This window comes from Rhipicephalus sanguineus, chromosome 1 (genome assembly GCF_013339695.2).
Source record: "Rhipicephalus sanguineus isolate Rsan-2018 chromosome 1, BIME_Rsan_1.4, whole genome shotgun sequence".
NCBI lineage: Eukaryota > Metazoa > Arthropoda > Arachnida > Ixodida > Ixodidae > Rhipicephalus > Rhipicephalus sanguineus.
Genome location: NC_051176.1, coordinates 118,580,374 through 118,601,022, shown reverse-complemented (window position 1 = coordinate 118,601,022; position 20,649 = coordinate 118,580,374). Strand labels below are relative to the sequence as shown.

At 49.6% G+C, this 20,649-nt stretch overlaps 1 protein-coding gene across 1 annotated transcript in view; it reads right to left on the bottom strand.

Annotated features, from left to right (window-relative positions):
• Window positions 1-20,649, bottom strand: part of LOC119396734 (sushi, von Willebrand factor type A, EGF and pentraxin domain-containing protein 1) — a 229,425-nt gene that overhangs the window by 96,777 nt on the left and 111,999 nt on the right. The window contains exon 10 of the mRNA XM_037664045.2: window positions 12,052-12,237. Coding sequence (XP_037519973.1) covers window positions 12,052-12,237 — 186 coding nt within the window. The remainder of the gene's footprint in view (window positions 1-12,051; window positions 12,238-20,649) is intronic.

Here is a 20,649-nt window from a genome sequence, read left to right as displayed (position 1 = left end):
CGGGTATGTGCCACAGGTGATTGAAAGTTTATATCTACCCGGGAATGTTGAGAACAGACATTGGTAATTTAAATGCGAGAGCGTTAAGAAAAACTGACATCAGCAGCGTTGACCCGACGAATGCAAAAAATAAAAATAAGGATCCCAGCAGGAATCGGACCCAAGCATTCCCCGTGGTAGTCAGGTATTCTACGACAGAGCCACGCGAGCTCTAGAAACTGCTTTGGAAAAACACCCTATGCAGGCTTCATGCCAGTGCAACATCAATTGTGGTGGTAGGGTGCTGGCCATCTAATTTTATAACAAAGCAATAAACACTACATAAGTACTCCTAATGATACAGACGTCAGGTCGAGTTAGCGTCAATTCTGGTTCCAGTGTTGACTCCGCTTTTATAGTAGTATAATTAACATTACATTTGTACCCTATGATTCAGCAAGCTACATCCAAGCGTTGCTAGACACCGGAGGAATACGCCAACGAATGTTACGCATGATAATTCACATCATCGCTCCGTAAAGTGCACTTCTCTTTGTAATACTTACGGCTGTGCTCTAACCTGAGTGCTAATTCACCTTGTAATGCTTGGCTCAAAGACAAAAAAATGCCTCATAGAACTAATAGCTGTCTGCTTCGCATGAAACCGATTCCCACAAGGCGTGGGATCTGCCGAATTTTTTTTACCGCCAACTAAGAATTCCTTCGCATCACAACTATAAGTGTAACCCTATGTCTTACGTGATAAGTACCCATATCCGTCATCCTATCGCTACACGAACAAGTACGGCAAATTAAGCGTGTTGGCAAAGTTGTACGGTGACTGACTGAACAGCGCTCTAAAATAGCGCGTGAATAGCGTGCGCGTGAACCAATCTTCGATGCACCTCTTGGACAACGACGTGACCTTCCTTAACACCTGATGAAAGTATCATGCTGCTGTTTTTGTTGTTATGGAGGGGGCTGCCATATTCTTTCCTGGTTGACTCTCTGGCTCAGGCTCAATGTTAATCGATTTTACATGTGTGTTTGCGTTATTGAGCGCATGCTTAGAGTGGTAGTGTAGTGCTATTTTTACTTTGTAATATACGAAATGTGAGAGATAACTGGGATTACAACAGCATATGTTACATTTGTGCCTCGAAGCGTCATTATGACAGAACGCCGAGTGTTTCAGTTCCACGCTTTTTTGTGAATAATTTTGATTTCACCAGTCAAGTGCGGTTTCCCGCTGGGGTGCGATGGAGGTGGAGCCCAACGCGCGACCACCGGACACGGGTGTTGTGGCCGCGGGTGTTGCTTCCAGGAAGCGCAACAGAGCCGAGAGCGACACTGACAGCGATGACACCAGAATCTGGTGACGACACCTTCAAGCTGGTGAGTAGCCGCGTTTGTCACTGGTGCCAAACGAAATAAAGGAGGTCAGAGTGAATACCCGCAAGAACATCCTAGCGATTGGCGTTAACCACGTGACTGCGCTGGATACACTGCGCGCAGTTACGGAACTTAATGGCATGGAAGTGCACTCTCATATAATGAAGGGAAAAGAAGTGAGCACTGTGGTAATTTATGATGTTGACGAAGCCATTGCCAACACCGACCTACCAGTCCTGATGAAGCCTGCGTCAGGAAACACCAGATAGCAAGCGTGTGTCGTCTCGGGAATTCGCGATGCGTAAAGGTTATATTTAAGGACGAATCACTCCCATCACATGTAAAAGTGGGCCACTTCCGACACGCAGTTTGCCCTTTCGAACTGAAACCGCTTAAGTGCTGGAAGTGCATGAAGTTAAGTCACGTGAGTAGTGTGTGCACGAACGCTCCCATTTGTTCCCGATGCACAGGGCCCCACACCACGGACACTTGCCAAGCCACGAAATTGAAATGCTCAAATTGCAACGGACCTCATGATGCCTCTTCGAACGAATGCCTTGACGGGAGATGGCAATATTGAAGAAAAGGATTAGAGATCATTCGTCACACCGGTAAGTGGCTGCATCTATTACGTGCCGACGGTCCCGTCGCCGGCGGTACACCAAAGCTTCCAAAGCCTTGTTGCCATGCGAACCAAGCCCAAAACCGCCTCCATCTCTTGCACTCAGGACAAGCGCTGTCGGATCTAAGGGCAAATACGCTTCTACCAGCAATGGAGCTGACGCTTCGTTTTTACCACCCAGACCAAACGAAGCCGCGTCTAAGGACAAAGACGCTTCTACTAGCGATGCACTTGACGCTTGGCCTGAACTTCCTAAGCTCCATGCAATGAGCGACATCAGACTTCGACAGCCAGGAACACTTCGTCTGTACCTTGTAAATTGACGGACGAAGATAGACAAGTCGTCGGCACGGTCAATACTCTAGTGAGTGCTATTCGTGTGCTGCTGAGCAAGATGCAGACACCGATAGCTCGAGGCGTGTTGTAAGTGCTGGACACCATCACTCCAGTTCTCACACGCTAAAAGTCCATTGCTTGAGGAGACTAGCAGGAACAGCATGGCTTCACCGTCGACAAGATTTTGGGTGCATGGGACCGCGCATACAGGTTGCATACAAGTTGCATAAAGCAACCAATGCGGTGCTCTAATTTCAGCCACGGCACTTACAGTCTGTGATGACAGGCGCGGAACTGCTGTTACGTCGGCTGAAGCAGTGACTTTTCTCTCCTCCTCTCTCTCTAACTTTTATTCCCCTTAGCCCCTTCCCCAGTGCAGGGTAGCCTACTGGGCTCAGCCCTGGTTAACCTCCCTGTCTTTCTTTTATCCCTATTCTCTCTCTCTCTCTCTCTGAATAAATGTTGCTTTGAAGGCAGCGCCTGCCACGTCCATCTTTTTCTCTGTCCTTCTCTTTGTTAGCGCCGTTCGATAAGTCACCATGCGAAATTACACTAGATTTTTAAGAAGCATTTCAGCGTTTGGTTGTGTAATTATCCTCATCATAAGGACAATGACCTCGGCCGTGAAATGTATCCATAAGCAGACAGTAACCTTGCGCTAAACGTTTAGCTTACGTTTAGCTTCTAATCTCAGTCGTTATCTTCGTCAATAAAAAAAATGACCTCTTACGTAAGTATCCGTAATGGTTATCTGCCATTACAGCAGACATTTAGCCTGCAATGTCGATAGTTGGACCAATTGGTACGTCATTAAAGTTGAAAAAGCAGCTATAAACACAACGGACACAGAAAAAGAAGGCGACAGGATAAAACTGGACTACAAATGAATTGAATACAGGAAAAAAGCCCTGAACGACCTCCGGCAATCACCCGGCGCGTGCGCGAATCACAAATAAAGGAAAAAAAAAGTTTACATAAAGCGCGACGCGGATATATAATCACCCAAGACGGTACATTTTAGGAAGCGCACTTCCTTGTCACTAAAGGCTTACAGAGGTGGCACTTACGCACATGTTTCCTTGCGTTAAGATATGGAGTTTTCAAAACTTCTGTTTGCGACTTGCTCTTTCCCCGGCCTAAAATACTGGTGCTGTCAAACATCGGGGTGCATACGCACTATCTAACATGGCGCGGCAAGTGTGCACCGTCAAAAGTCGAAAGAGAGACTCTATACTCTTTCAGGCGGTCATATACACCGGCCTTTCTCGGCAGAGAGCGGTGGGGATTGTTCTTAAATCGAAGCTAGCAGCCATAAAGCTCAACGACCCGTTTGCAGTCAAAAGTTCAACGGAATTGACGGACGCCGTCAGAGCTGGACTTGCAGGTGGGACCTTCAGTTTTTCTGTGGACATCGAAGAGCCCTACTATTCAGTGCCACAGTGCGAGTTACTTCCATTGATGCGGGACATCTTGGAGAGCAGCGGTGTTGCTCAGTCGCAGACGTTGTGCCTGTTATCTGTAGACAATGTTTTGGAACTTCTCGCGAACTATTAAAGGGACTCTCTACCACTCGGAAAAAATTTTCTGATTGTGGTGAAGATGAGAAGATCGTTCGTCCCATCGGCGGCAACGAGCATGCTTTTGCCCCATAAAAAAGGAATTATATTTTTAATTTGATGTTGAAAATCGTGAAAGAATGACCGCAAGCGTCACCAAACAGCGATGTGGTCAATCTACTGGTAGGACAAGAAATCCTCGCAGGTAGACTCATCTTGCTTAAAAACAAACATGTATAACTTGGAATTGTATTTTACGCACTTGAGGCAGTTTTCAGTTGCGTCAGAGAGTATTTTTTTGCTTTTTAAATGCGAAGCATTTCTTAGCGAACTTCTGCGACTTTGAGCGTATCTATCTATCTATCTATCTATCTATCTATCTATCTATCTATCTATCTATCTATCTATCTATCTATCTATCTATCTATCTATCTATCTATCTATCTATCTATCTATCTATCTATCCGCCTACGACTTTGTGCTCTCCCGGCCGTTTCGTTGATCGGATGTATACCAAAATTGGTGTGTCATAACATGGCCTTATTACGAACATAAATGACAGGTCATATCATGAAAATCATGACACGCATGTCATGAAGAGCATAATTTACACTCCACGGCCCTTGGGCTCTTGTGGCCGTTCCGTTAATTTCATATATACCAAAATTGGTCCGGCGTGACAAGAGTTCATGACGAACATAATTACAGGTCCTAACATGCAAATCATGACGCGCATGTCATGTGCAGCATGATTTACATGACATGGCCTCGGGTCGCTCGCGGCAGTTTAAATGAAGGGACATATACGAAAACTGGTATGACGAGACATTTCTGTATGGCGAACATAACTGACACGTGGTAGCATGAAAACCATGACATGCATGTAATGTACGCCACGGTTTACATACCACGCTCATGGCGCACTCGCGGCCGTTTCGCTTACATATACACCAAAATTGGTATTGCGCGACACGACTGTATGACGAACGTAAGTGAGAGGTGGTAACATGAAAATCATGACATGCAAGTCATGTACGACCTGATTTACATGCCACGCTCATGGTGCGCTAGCGGCCGTTGCAGTAGATTGATACACACCAAAATTGGTATTGCGCGATGTGACTGTATGAAGAACATGAATAACAGTTGGTAAGATGAAAACCATGACATGCATGTCATGTACGACATGATTTACATGCCACGCTCATGATGCATTCGCGGCCGCTTCGCTAGCTTGATATACACCAAAATTGGTATTGCGCGACGCGACTGTATGACGAAAGTAAATGAGACGTGGTAACATGAAAATCATGACATGCATGACATGCACGACATCATTTACATGCCATGCTCATGGCGCACTCGTGGCCGTTTCGCTAGCTTGATATACACCAAAACTGGTATTGCGCGATGTGACTGTATGATGAAGAACATGAATAACAGTTGGTAAGATGAAAACCATGATATGCATGTCATGTATGTCATGATTTACATGCCACGCTCATGATGCATTCGCGGCCGCTTCGCTAGCTTGATATACACCAAAATTGGTATTGCGCGAAGCGACTGTATGACGAACGTAAATGAGACGTGGTAACATGAAAATCATGACATGCATGACATGCACGACATGATTTACATGCCATGCTCATGACGCACTCGTGGCCGTTTCGCTTGCTTGATATACACCAAAATTGGTATTGCGCGACGCGACTGCATGACGTACGTAAATGAGAGCTGGTAACATGGAAATCATGACATGCAGGTCATGTACGACATGATTTGCAAGCCACACTCCGGATACACTCGCGGCCGTTTTCCTAGCTTGTTATATACTAAAATTGGTATTGCGCGACGCGACTGTATGACGAACATGAATAACAGGTGGTAACATGAAATCCGGGACATGATGTCATGTATATCATGATTTACATGCCACGCTCATGATGCATTCGCGGCCGCTTCGCTAGCTTGATATACACCAAAATCGGTATTGCGCGAAGCGACTGTATGACGAACGTAAATGAAAGGTAGTAACATGAAAATCATGACATGTACGACATGATTTACATGCCATGCTCATGGCGCACTTGTGGCCGTTTCGCTAGCTTGATATACACCAAAACTAGTATTGCGCGATGTGACTGTATGATGAACATTAGTGACAGGTGGTAAATGAAAAACCATGATATGCATGTCATGTATGCCATGATTTGCATGCTCTACTCATGGTGCACTCGCGGCCATTTCGCTCGTTTGATATACACCAAAATTGGTATTGCGCAATGTGACTGTATGACGAGCCTAAATGAGAGGTCTTAACATGCGAATAATGTTATGCATGTCATGTACGGTATGATTTACATGCCACTGTCATGGTGCGCTTCCGGCCGTTTTGTTAACTGGATATATACCAAAATTGGTATCGTATGACACGAATGCGTGATGAACATAAACGACAGGTCATGCATTGTATATACCAGAATATGCGTTTCATTGGCATAGTGTATACTAGATTGTGCATGCATGCGTGCATGGCAAACATGCGATATATGGTGCACTGGATGCCATGGCATGAATGATTTCATTTCGCTCAAAGACAAACAAGGCGATGTATGCAGCTCTTTGCTGGCTGCTTCGCATTACATCGATTCCCACAGTGCGTGGGAACTGCCGCATTTTTTTTTCTCACGTATCCAAAAAAGGCGCTTGGTGGCACCGTCTTCGATTTCGTCTGATTCAACCCATGCGCTCTTCCATGCGGCCCTCCGTACTGGACATACTGTGCCACTGTACTGTTGTTAGGATGTCTCACATGCGCTGCGCTGTGAAGGCGTGCATTTAGCGTCTCTTGAAGAATCAACTTGACGTGGATTGCAACAGCAGTGCTAAAATAAACGCATAGACTGCGATTACAGCAATAAAAATGTTCTGTAATCGTATAATAAGGCTTCATTTAACCGCTAGCGCGCTGAGAACGATGTTACATTCATTACATTAGTGTTCAGCGAAAATAAAGTAATCTTACAGAAATCACATGTGCTTTCGGTTTTAATTTTTACCGGCACTACAATCGTCATCGCGTCCACCAACCCGTGTTGTGGGCATGTTTCACGCCAATGGAAGAAGACCGAACGTAGATAGAAAAATTCTGTTTTAAAAATTTCTACTCACTTCCGGAGAAACCGCTGCAAGGTTGGACTTTTCAGACGGTACGCTTTCTATTGCGGTACAAAACATAAAAGTGATGAAGGACGGTAGATAGTCCCTTTAAGGCGGAAGACTAAGATGCCACATTAAATGCGAAAACGAGTGATGAAAAATCATCACCATGTGATGACGCCACCATACGACGTCGTCATGACTTCAAAGAATGACAAAACTTAGGCCAGTGGTCTCAAACTCGCCTCAGATAGCGTGCCGCAGTCACAAAATGTACTCGCGCAAGAGCCAGGACAGTGAAGAAGCTTGAAGCGGGGAGAGGGAGGGAGAATGTTCAACAAACTGTCACCTATCGCTGTCATTTGAAAGAACGCATTCCCATATTCCATACATGGGTTAGGCGTGCAAACACGGACTCAAGAGAGAAGTCAAGACACCACAAACGCTAACAACTGTAAGAGGCGCACAATGGCGGAAAAGAAAGAATAATATATTAAGGCACGAAAACTTATCTGCGCATGCCCAGGCATTAGGCGAACCTATCAATGCGGCACGCGTGGAGGTCTACGTGAGAAATAACTGCGAAGGCATTTGATTTCTTCTTTACGCAAGTTAATCGACAGTTATATGCCATGCCTCAATCATTAGACGCGTTTCTTCATTCCTGTGCCTGTACAAAATTGCGCATTCATCAAATTTCGGCCTGCATTTACACTCTCGACAATGTAAAGAGAGATTAGGTGGTGAGCCTCCGTTTAATGATCTTTTATTTTCCAATAATCTCTGGTTAACACGGCGGCCCGTCTCTCCTACGTAGAAGCGGCCGTAGCTAAAAGGAACATTGAACATCACACCTGTACGGCAGTCGGTGAATTTGTTGGTGTGTTTTACGAAACAAATGTAACCGGAGGCTCACCATCTAATCTCTCTTTACATTAATCGCGATACATTACGTTGTTGTATTTCGTACTACATTAATCGTTACATTAATCGCAGTAGGCCAGTAAATAATGCGAGTACCATTTAGCAAAGTCGCAAACATTTTACTCCATGTGAAGCCGCAGGGCCCTAGAGAAACGCCAGTGGGCCGCGTGTTTGAGACTCCTGATTTATGCGGTCATCATGACGTTACTATGACGTGACGTCACATGATGACGTCATGACATGACGTCGTCACTTGGTGAAAGGTGGGCCGATCACGGAGGCAGTACAAGCCCAGGTGAGGTGCAGAAAACTTACAATGTCTTCGATCCTGGAGGCAGTGCGAAACCACGTTAGGAGCAGAAAGCTTTCAGAGGGGGTGGGGGAGGATCGAAGGATAAGAAAAATAAGACGGCTTTCGCCTTCGAATGGTCTTAGGCGAATGCACAAGGGACCCTGTGAGTTTGTGAATTCAAGTATGGTTGAATTTGGTGATCGTGTTTTTGTGCAAAGACATGACACCTGCATCGGCTCCATTATTGGTCACATATTAACAACTATTTACCTGGAAAGATTAGATCAAGTACTAGAAAGAACGTTGAATCATAAGTTGGTTGTTAAGGCCTACCGTTACGTCAGTGGTTATCTGGCTTTGTTAATCTTATCGCGTAACAAAAGTCTGAATTCAGTTGCTGCAGATGTGATCTATTCTTTCAGGTCTTGTTATAACGCACTTAACTTTATAGATGGACTACCACATGAAAATTCTATTAGGTTTCTGGACCTCGAGTCGACTATGAACACAGATGGTGATGTATGTTAGACGTATTCTCTAGGTCTAACGAAGAAGCCAATTTCTCTTACAGTTCGTGCCACTCAAAACTGACCAAGAGAAGTATAGCTACGTTGAGCCTGCAAAGTGTTTTTCAGAAAAGCTTTTTTAACACGAAAGTGTTTTATGCCGGGGTCCACCAAGACTTCACTGACGTATTTCCGTCACGGATATGACGTTCTTAAAATGTACACGAACATAATACAAAGAAACCAGAAGAAAAAGTTCCACAAACATGGAAAATTTCGTAATCGAACCCACGACCTCTCGGTCTGCGACGATAGATCGCCGAGCGTTTAACCCATTGCGCCACAAACGCATTTGCAGAGAGCTATACAGACGCGCCTTATATATCTAACACTCCTCCGTGTACCTGCGCTCTTGCTCGGGGCGGTGCCGCCGCCTACGAGCAGAAAAGAGAAGTACAGCGTTATGACACTAACGCGCACCGACAGTGAACGCTTCGGTGGTCTCAGCACTACGACGCCTTGATGCCAGCATTCGAAGGGACGCTGGCATCAAGAAACACTACCAACGCCACCTAGGTGGCGTTCGCCCTACTCAGCACAGCGGAGCGTGGCCTCCGCAATTAGCTCTGAAAATGTTTCTGAAGTTGATCGCGGAGGCTGCAATTGCGACGCGCTATACGCGCCGATTTGACTCGGTGACGATTCAGTTACGTGCTTCGTCTTTCGGGTTGTGCTAGCGTGTGCAGCGTAGTGCAGCTTCCACATACACTAACGGTGTTTCTCCGCTGTCAACTGACACGAGTGTGATGGCACCGACTACGAGAACTGCGGCATTAAGCGCCGTCGAAAGACAACGACGTCGGCGAGCTAACGTCGCGCAAGTGAGTTTGGTGCAGCGATGGACACGCCAGGGGGGAGCGGGAGGCCTTCGCGCGTTCACGGCTCAAGCTGAGAACTCTGCCTCTCGCTTTCCAGAAGTTGACCGCATCGCGACCCAACTGGCTGCCATACACACACCGAACCAAGACCGAAATGATCGTACCTTCGCCGAAGCGACCCGCCAGCGGGACGCCGCTCGACAATACGACGCAGGATGCCCAGCACACCCACAGGATGGTCCACGACCCGCAAATCATGCACCATGCGCTGCAGCGGACCGCGAGTTCACCAAACGATTCAGTGACAACCCGTTCGGTTTCGCCTGCACGGTTTGCGAACGCATGTGGTTCACGTGTGATTTGCGCGATGCTCCGGTGCGTGCAATAAAGTGTCTCCGGACAATGTATCCCGGTCGCGAGTCTTTCCAAGACTTTCGCTTATGTTCCAGCTGTTTCACTTTCGTGTTCTATACCGATTCCTATATTAGAGGGATCAACCACATGTTTTTTTACTAAATACAGTCGAGTTTCCAGAGGCAGGCCGACACGCTAATAACTGCTGGTCATCTGACGAAAGCTGTAGCAGAAACGTTGGTGAAAATACTTCGAATGGGAAAAAGTAATGCTGTATATGCCGAAAACAAGAAACTGGAAGTAATGCCATATTTAAATAGGCGTGGATTTCTGAGAATAAACTTTAGTTTGAAGTCAGCGCTCGTCTGCTCTTCCTGTTCCTTCTTGTGTCCCTGGTTTTTTTGCTACTTGTTCAATATAATGCTATATGCTTACAGACTTCCATACAAGTTGAAGTACACGTCGCGAGCAGATATGATGTTCGCGCGGTTATTTCCACCACATCGAAAACTGGCTAGGTTGTGAAGGCGTATTGGCGAGAAGGATCGAAGGAGGAGCATATGCGGTATAATCCCGCCGTGAAATTTGCATCCTGTGTGACGCAGGTAGTTGATCGGATTCCTTTTTCATGTGAAAATGTATATATCGGCCGGTTTGGCCGATATAATATTGATCTCTTGGGAGAGGACAATGTCTCTCTTTCGACTTTTGACGGCGCACAATTGCCGCGCCATGTTGGGTAGTGCGTGCGCACCCCGATGTATGACAGCACCAGTATTTTTGGCCGCGTAAAAGGCAAGTCAGAGAGGGAAGTTTTGGGAGCTTTACACACTGTAATGCGAAGAAAGACGTGCTCAAGTGCCACGTGCGCAAGTGTCTTGTTTCTTTTTTTTTTCAGCGACTAGCGCATGCGCCAGGTATTGCCAGATGACTTTAAATGGCCTGTTTTTTAATGAAATTCAGTTGCTAGTCCAGCTTTATTCTGTCGCCTTCTTTTTCTGTGTCCGCTGTCCTTATTGTATCTCATACATTTAGGATCTAGCTAACGTTTGACCTCCTACATAAACGAATATCTTCATTACCAAATAAATGATGGCATCCCACATTATAAGCATCCGTACCCACGCTTTAACGTTACAAAACACGTTTAGCTACTATTTAACGTCTGCGTTCGTCAATGATCTATATGGTTATCTGTAAAAAATACTTCGTACGTGAAAAGCACGAACACTATGTTGAAATGTTACGCTAATCGTTTTGCTAACGTGTTGTCTCTTATCACATGTAATATCCTTGTCACCAGCAGGAGAATGACTTCGTGCGTGATAAGCGTTAATGAAAGCTGCTATGGGGGCTCGTTGGTAGGACTTGATACTTATTCACGCTGCCAGGGACTAGATGAACGGACAAAAGAAAAAGACACTCACAGGGTGATGCGAGTACTAACAAATGGTTTTTTTTTATGTGCCAGACACACCCTTATGAACGACGCGAAAAAAAGAAGAAAAGAATAACGAAAATAACAGCAAAAACCAAAAAGCCCTTGTTGTATACATCAGTTAACCACGTGACATCCATGATAAACACTTGTAAGACCACAATGTCTAAGTTATCATGGCTGCCTTTAAAAACTCAATTTCTTTTTGAAACAGGATGATCGATGGTGAGTTAATACAAGCTTCGCTGGTATGAATAAGAAAAGACTCAATAATTTCCCTTTCTTTTGATGAGATGCGCGCTTCAACACTTGTGTGCCCGAAAAAGATGGCTTGAATTTGCACGCAGCGCAGTGCGTGGCCAAGTTACGAGGGTGAGTTAACAATGAACACGCATAGCTATGTTCTTTAAGCCGTGCATTAGGACACCGGCCCATCTGGCCGATGTACTTATTGTTGCAACACAGTGTGACGTCTTGTTAGATGCGCGCTTCACACAAATGTGCTGAAGCGCGCATCTAATCAAAATAGAAAGGGAAATTATCGAGGCGCATAACAACAAAACAAATCCCACAGAAAAATATAATAAAATTCGCGATCACTTGTGAACTCACTCCGTGGAACACATGTAGGCGGTTCTCCTGTCCATATTCCGTAAGAGCAGCGCAGTCTTCCCGGTCCCTTCAGTACCAGGGGGAACTCACAGTCGTAAACAGCAAAGGATCCATGTGACGTAGGCTGAAGTCGACGTGGCTTGCCGTCTTTTACACGATTCTGCAGCTCTTCGAAGCGACAGTCATCTGAACAAAGAGAGGTGAACAGTCAAGGCAGGTGCATTAATGGTTCGGCTGGCGGGCTCTTCGAAGTTGCGGGCCTATCTGCATTAGGTACGTGCAGCATCTACTTTATTTCTGTGTCGTTCTCTGTCACAAATATGCTGCTGAATTCAGTCCTCGCACACGGGCGAGAGAAAGTCAGAAAGAGGAAAGGTAGGTAGGTTAATCAGGGGAAATATCCGGTTGAATATCCTGTACTAGGGAAGGGGAAATGAGATGTGAGAGGATAAAAGAGAATAAGGGTCTGTGACTATACCACAAAGTCGCGACAATTGCACTGTCCAAGAACTGCATAGCAACATTGGCTGTGAACAGTAAAAATGTGTCTTCATTCCGATTTCTCCAAGAAACCACAGAAATGCCCTCATAGCGGCTCGCGTTAAGTCGGCGTAGGCCAGTGCCCTAGAATTTTGTTTTCTGTGTGTGGGTGGCTGTCTGACTGGCCTAGTACTGCTGAGAGGGCTGCACTTTCAGAGTTAGAGTGGGTGCACTTACAGAGAGAGAGAGAACTGCTAGACGGTGTGTTCCGATAAGAACGTCGGTCCATGTCCGCCGACCCCCTTTAATTTCGCTGGAAAAAGCATATTTTCCGGTCCTAGTCCCAAGGACAACAACAACAATCTTAGTTCCTCAAAAAAAATTTCGCCTTCCTCTAAAAAATACCGAAGTCTCTATATACTAGAGCACTGCACGGGCTCGGGCCTACCCGAAAACCCGGGCCGGGTAGCGTAGTTTTCACGACGGGCCCGGGCCGGGCTCGGGTTTCAAGCTCCGAAATTAGGGTGGGGCCCGGGTTTGAGGTGGCGGGCTCGGGTCGGGCCGGGCATGGACCTTGCTCAGTTCTTAAAGTGAAACAATGAATCGGTTTAGACTGATCAAGTGTACTCTGAGAACTCCAATGTCATTAATTGCACCATCATAACTTTATTATAGAGAAGAAAATCAAGGTCAAAGTTCCATTTTTAAATTTCGCGGCGAAATCTCCGCTCGTGACTTCACGGACGTCAGACTGTATTTGTCTATTTTGGCTCATTGGCTCAACGAAATTTTCTGAAACTTGGTATTTTAAGTCTGTGGCCCCTCATAGGTCAATGTACGTACTTCATTTTTACCGATAAGGAACTATGTAAGCCCCAGTATACGCCGTCAGAATCTATGACGTCACGGCGTTTGCTGCGCGAGTTTGTAGGTGGCGTTGCCACCCGCATTTTCATTTGGCGCGTTTTTTCGCGGCAAGCGTGGTAATTTTGGAATTGTAAAAGAGTAATTTACTGATAATAAAAAAAAAACGCTTTTCTTTGTAGTGTCCCTTCAAGTTTGCTCCAGATACGTTGTGCATACATATATGTTCCATATTCTATCTCGAAAAAGCGCTTTTTTATGTGGGGCAAGCTATTTGGAGAAGTTTTATGAGGGACAAGTATTGAACTTCTTTTGCTTCTTGCATATGAGCCTATTTGATTTTCCTGAAACGGGAGAGCGCTTATACAGTTAACCAGGCGCTTATATAGTTTAACATCTCGCCATCTTGTGCTTTACTTGCATTCATTGTTATTTTATAGCCCGAATGTTTTTCTTTAATCGCAGTAATGTAGTATAGTAAACTTATGCCTATAACGTATCATCACACGAGCGATCACAGAGCTCCACAGCGGGGAAACGTTCGTGAAAGTCCCAGCCCTCCACTAAAACGATAGAACTGCGCGGAGTCTCGTTACATAGAATCCCAATAAAGACACATTCTTTTAAAGGGCCCCTCACCATGTGACCTAACGAATTTTAGTTAGACATTGCAAGTTGTTGCGAGCCCAATAAAGAGCATTTTGCCACAAGAATTTTTCTAATCGGTCGGTTAGAAGCTGAGAAAAACAATAATTTGTAGCGGCGCGAAACCATGATGCGAGGAGGCGAGCTGCAAACTCTTGCCGCTCGCCCCGTGTAGCCTTCGCAAGCCAAATCCCTCCCCTGCCCTCTTCGGCACGCGAGCAGAAGGATCACATAACGCATACGCATGAACACGTCATGCGCACAAAATGTCACGAGCGCATGACGTGCCCGAACCAGCCCGAGCCCCCAAGACGCGAGCGGTGTTGTGGCGGCGTTCTTTGCGCTTCATCTCTGCAAGTTATGCCGAACGCGCCCTCGCCGATCACTTGGCTTTTAACCTATTACTGAGCACGAGAGCTGCAACATTTGTACGGACGCGAGACTAGTGGTGTGCTGCATGAACATAGTTAGACGCGGGAGGATAAATGAGCCTAATGAGCGCTGGAACGTGTGGGGATCGAGAGCGTCCTCCTACCTGGCGCCTCGTTCCCCAGCTGCCGCGCGCGTGCCGGCCGCGTAGCCCGGGCGCACTTAGGCACCGGCAATCGCCAAGATGGTGGCCAGGGCGCCTCTTTGTCTGGGCGAGCCAAGCGTCGGCTCCGTCCCGCGCTGGCATGTCCGGGCACGCTACGCTGGCGCGCTGCGCGGGCCTACGTCACAACGCAGCGCCATTCCCCATTGGGCCGCTGGTGACATCCTCCTCTCCTACGAGCTAAGATGCGCCCGACGACAGCCGACGATTCGCTCGTGGCGGCAGATGCTCTCAGGCTAGCACGAGAGGTTGACGCACTGCTCTAGCAGGCGGCTTCTCGTTCGTGTGCTCGACCGCTGCCCTTTGTGTGGTAGTCTTAGCGCCGCTGGCAAGCGTACTCGATCGGTCTTGCGGAGTTCCCCTTACGGCCTGCAAGCCTGTGAGTGTCGTACTGTGCTGCATCTTGGGTTAATAAACCCGTTGTTGCTGTTACCCTGCCTCGTGCGTGGTTTCTGCGCCGTGTCGGAGAAAACGACGAACCCGGCCGCAGCGTCGTCGCACGCAGCGGCAGTGGAGAACGTCGCGTCCCTACACGGTCGCGCTCGTAGGGTAAGCGTTTCGCAAACCTATCTCCACATAACTGGCGCCCAACTTGGTTTCGGCATGGCATCAGAGCAGTCCCCCTCGAGGCGCTCGTTCCTGCTCGATCTCCTGGCGACGGACTTGATCTCGTTCGATGCGGACGACGCCGGCAGCACGAGGTAAGCTCGCCTTAGCGGCCCTCGGCTTTCGGCCACCGGGAGAGATCCCGTTTTGGGCCTCCTTTGGTGACGACCGCTCGAATGTGGACTGCAGCCCTAGCCTAGCCAGTTTCGGGTGTTCTCAGCTGGTCGAGACACACGCGGAGCACGTGCTGTCGGGCCCCTCCAACGCGTAGTCTCCGCTCGCTGGCCTTCCTTTGTTAGCAGCGCAGCTGAGTGACCAAACCGCCGCACCGGAGCGTCCCTTCCTAGGCCACATGGTGCTGGCATTCACACGCTCGCTGGCCCATCGTTGTCACGAGCGTGAAGGGTTGACAGTGTCGTCCGCGAGCCAGCTCGCATAGGCGACACTCGTCCGCGTTTTCCGACGATCATTTTCCTCATGCGCGCCTTGGCGACGCCTTCGGCAAATGTGAGCCACCGTGCTCCGTCGTCGATTCGTTTGCCTGTCGCATGAGGCATCATGCATCCGTCGGTGCGGAAACCCTACTCTTCGCTGTGCCGTTTATTGACCCCTTGGGCCTGGCGTGCATGGCGGAGAACAGGCGCACGACCCTACAACGGCGGCGCCTGCCTCGGAGCCGCTGTACACAACTGCGGCACGGCTCCAGGCAAAACATTGCCTTCCATCTCGAGAGCAGCACCGTTGTTTCGTGCGGTGCTTCGAGGTTGGTTGTGCGCTGGGAGAATCGCGCGCGCCGACAGCGCTTTGTGCATCTCCCTGGTCTTTCGCTGCCCGTGATTCTCGGTCGCGTCTTTCTCGCGCGCACGGGTATCGTGAATGACTTCCCAAGCGGTGGCTACGGGGTCGTCCCTTTCGGCGCCCTACAACCGCTTGCAACCCTCGTAGTGACTACAGGTGCCTTTTAAGTTCGGGACGCCACTCGAGATTTCGCTCGCCGGTAGCTTGACTGCTATGTCAACATAGTGCCATTGGTGGAGGAAACGAACCCCATGGCGCTAGTCTGGCTTAAGCGCTTGCGCGAGCCCTCGGGCCGCCTCGCGCGCTGGGCGTTGACTTTGCATCGGTACAACTTCGTTGTGCGCTACCGAAAAGGGAGTTTAAACGTCGCGGCTCACGCCTTGTCGCGTGCCCCCGTTTCGGTGTGACACTTGTGTCCGCCTCTCGAGAGCAATCGCGCCGAGTAGACTCCGGGGCCTCTGGCTCCAATGGGTCGAAAGGAGCGAACCCCGACGGCGAATTGACTTTTGAGTCGATCGCCTCGGGTGAGCACGTCACTTCAGCCGGTATCCTGTTTGGCAGAGAAGAGACACCAAAGGCACAGCAGTGCGATCCGTTTTGGGCTCCAAGAGCCGGGCTCCCAAGGAGCGGGCGCGTATTGACAGTCTGGTATTGCTGTCGGCGCCGTGTGCCGTTTACGCAGTCTGGTATTGCTGCGGGCACGTTGGATTCGCATCTGTTTGTCGCCGGCGGGGTTCTCCTGCGCTCCACATCCCACCGAGGAAGCTCCCAAGGAGTCTTTCAAGGTGGGGGTACCCCGCAGTCTCGGGAAAGCCACGCTCGGCTATTTCCACGACTCGCGGTTGGCCGGACATGCGAGTGGCCGTAAGACTTTCCAAAAGTTGTGCCGCTCTGCTACCTGGCCAGGCATAAACGTGACGCTCTTCACTCCTCGTGTGACAATGCGTGCAGTCTCGTGCGGGCAAGACCCCCGGGCTCATGCAGCCGCCCTCAAACCCTTTCGTTGCCCGCAGCAGCGACTTCCCTTTCGTTGCCCGCAGCAGCGACTTGGGAGGGGGGGGAGGGCGGTCACACAACCGCAGGAAAACCGTAAGGCTGGCCCCAAGTCACGCCACCGGTAGTACCTGTGGAAACGCACTTAAGCAACCTTTCTCCCACTAACAGGTAGCTGGACTTTATTCCATACCTTGACAGTGAATGGAGATAACCGCTAAGGTGCGGCGGCACACGTCTGGAAGTGGTAGAAGGCCTTCTTGGCCGAAAATACCCTCTGGTGTATTGTCCAAGCCATAACCTGGCAAGCGCCCCCTTTTGTTGGGCAGCACTGTCAGGCAGGCACCCCTTTTTGGCAAGCCGGCTATGCCGGGGACACTTCTGCCCACTCCTGCATCGCCCTGTCGTCTCCCTGCGCCTGGCTCTACTGGGCCGCCCAGCCTGTTCCTGACCAGCTGGCCTGCTGTTCCCTGGTCCCTCCTGCTGGGGCCTGGTTCCTGCCTTCTGCCCTGCAGCCACCTCCACCCTGCCTTTCCCACCTGGCAGCTTCGGCAGCCGCCCTCGGCGGTTGGTCCGCCCACTCAAGCTTTGGCCCAGGCCCGAGCGTGGTCGCTCCGGCCTCCGTTCCTGGCTGCCTGCTGTTCCAGCCTGCTGTTCCTGTGTGGCCCCCGTCCCAGTGACTTCCGGCAGTGGGCTGCCGCACGCAACTGGCAGCCACGCCTCGTACGTTCCCGGCTGCCAACCTCTCCAGTCCGGCGAACTTCAAGCGGGCTGGCTGCCCGCCCTTGTGCAGTCTTGCCCCCGTTCCTCCTGGACTGTGGACCTTCTTCCCGGCGGTGGGCTCTCCCCTTGTGGTGGAACTTTTGTGTGGCCATGGCCGACTTTTGGACTTGTACCTTCAGGAAGACGACACCCCCCCTGTTGGACTTTGCCCCGTTGGCCAGCCCCCTTGCGGCTGAGCTGACCTTGCCACTTGGCCTCGGACAGCCTCTTTCACAGGCTGGCCTCGGTCTTTAGGAGGGGGGAATGTGGGGATCGAGAGCGTCCTCCTACCTGGCGCCTCGTTCCCCAGCTGCCGCGCGCGTGCCCGCCGCGTAGCCCGGGCGCACTTAGGCACCGGCAATCGCCAAGATGGTGGCCAGGGCGCCTCTTTGTCTGGGCGAGCCAAGCGTCGGCTCCGTCCCGCGCTGGCATGTCCGGGCACGCTACGCTGGCGCGCTGCGCGGGCCTACGTCACAACGCAGCGCCATTCCCCATTGGGCCGCTGGTGACATCCTCCTCTCCTACGAGCTAAGATGCGCCCGACGATTCGCTCGTGGCGGCAGATGCTCTCAGGCTAGCACGAGAGGTTGACGCACTGCTCTAGCAGGCGGCTTCTCGTTCGTGTGCTCGACCGCTGCCCTTTGTGTGGTAGTCTTAGCGCCGCTGGCAAGCGTACTCGATCGGTCTTGCGGAGTTCCCCTTACGGCCTGCAAGCCTGTGAGTGTCGTACTGTGCTGCATCTTGGGTTAATAAACCCGTTGTTGCTGTTACCCTGCCTCGTGCGTGGTTTCTGCGCCGTGTCGGAGAAAACGACGAACCCGGCCGCAGCGTCGTCGCACGCAGCGGCAGTGGAGAACGTCGCGTCCCTACACGGTCGCGCTCGTAGGGTAAGCGTTTCGCAAACCTATCTCCACAAACGCGGTAGAAAATTAATTTCTTTGCAAAGGGTGAAGTCTGCACGATGCGCAAAGCGCGAGAACACGAACGCGTGCGAAACGGAGGTAGATTAGTCTCGAATCTCGCTGCGATTCGCAGTAAAAATTAAAAAAAGAAAACGGACACATTTCGTTTGTGTGTTTTATTATTGCACTCAAGTTTTATTCATCCATTCAAGCAACAAATTACACAAACTACACGTCGTGTCAAATCATTATCGCAGTGTCACGTGCTACTGTTGGCGACGTCAGAGCACTGTCGTCTACGTAGAGGAGCGACGTCACAGCACTACCATCTACGTAGGGCCATTCTCTCATGTACGTCATCCCCTCATTCTCTGGGCGCGCGGACGCGAGAAGAAGGGAAAGCAGCGTTCAGCTTGAAATTTGACCCATTTACGCGGCGCGTAGCGTTGCAAATTTTGGCAGACGTAATCGTGAACGCCCAGTGCAGGCATTGCGCTCGTCAGCTCAAAATTGTCAAACCTGGTGAGGGGCCCTTTAACACGAAAGCGTTTTATGCCGGGGTCCACCACGGCTCCACTGACGTATTTCCGCCACGGATATGACGTTGTAAAATATAAAGACTAACAGATGGGAAAGAAAAAACTAGAAGAAAAAGTTCCGTCACCGGGAGGCGAACTTACGACCCCTCGCTCCGCAGCGCGCGGCGCGAAACGATTAGGCCACAGACGGCACGTTCTTTGCCACGCTAACGGCTAGCTATTTATATACACCATTTGCCGGTGGCGGTACACGGAGATCGGTGGTATACATCAGCGTGTTTTCGTTATCACTAACGAGATGGCGCGAAGGGCTCGGACAGCGCGCTTTAAGGGTCGTCGCCCCCGCGTCGCGTTGAGCGCGCGCCTCTCAGGGCGTGGTCGCTCGTGCGCGCGCTTATCCCGTGACGCAAATTTGCGTTCAGAGCACGAAGGTCACTTCGTTCACTGCAGCGGCCACTTTTGCGAAAGGAGCGCGCTCCTCACAGAAAAATAAGTTACAGCTGTGACAGTTCGCTCTCATCCTGTGTATCTTTCTGTTTGAGCAGCGCGTTGCAAGTTTTGAGCTGCTTGCCGTTCTTCGCGTGGCATTACAATTTGTTGCTATAGCATTCATTCCTTCGCCCTTGGGGCGAAAGAATGCCCAACAAACGCTCGACTACGTCTGTGGATACACGTTTCACTTTCGTGTTATACCGATTCCTATGACAGAGGGATCAGCCATGGTTTTTCCCGTGGCTCCGTCATGGCTCCCGGTGTTCATGTGACACAAGGTGGACATGCGCAGCCTGCTTTGTGCACACACATTGCTAACATCTGGGCTTTCGTCTTGTTCCGCTATATCAGGGGTCTCAAGCTCACCTCAGCTGACGGACCGCATTCACGAAAATTTACTCCCGCAAGGGCCACGACAGTGACGGAGATAGGAGCGGGTAGGGGGGAGGGTGGTAGGTTGTACCAAATGTCAGCTAACGTTGCCATTTGAAAGACGTTTCCCATATCTCATACATAGGTCGTTACTTAAGAAGATTTGACGGCAGCATTCCGCGAACATATAGATTCCAAAATCACGAAAATCTGGGCGCCGATTCTGAAATATAGAGTTTTGTTTCACGGTTATGATCAACACACGGTGACAGCAGGGGATGCCTCACGAAAAAAATCCTTTGGACCTGTCATGCCTGCATAGCCCAGAACGTACTTATACAGAAAATATAAAATTGGGATGAAGTCAGTCATGTGCGCGCCGCGGGCCGCGTGCAGCCCCTCTTTGAGACCCCTGCGCTTTATAGTGCGAGAGCTAAACGATACTGCCGCAACAGCGTTGGAATGTGCAGGAATAACATAGGTCTATTAAACATGGCATGGGGCAAAGTATATTCGCTTGACGAAATATCTGGCTTGAAAAAAGACAATTATG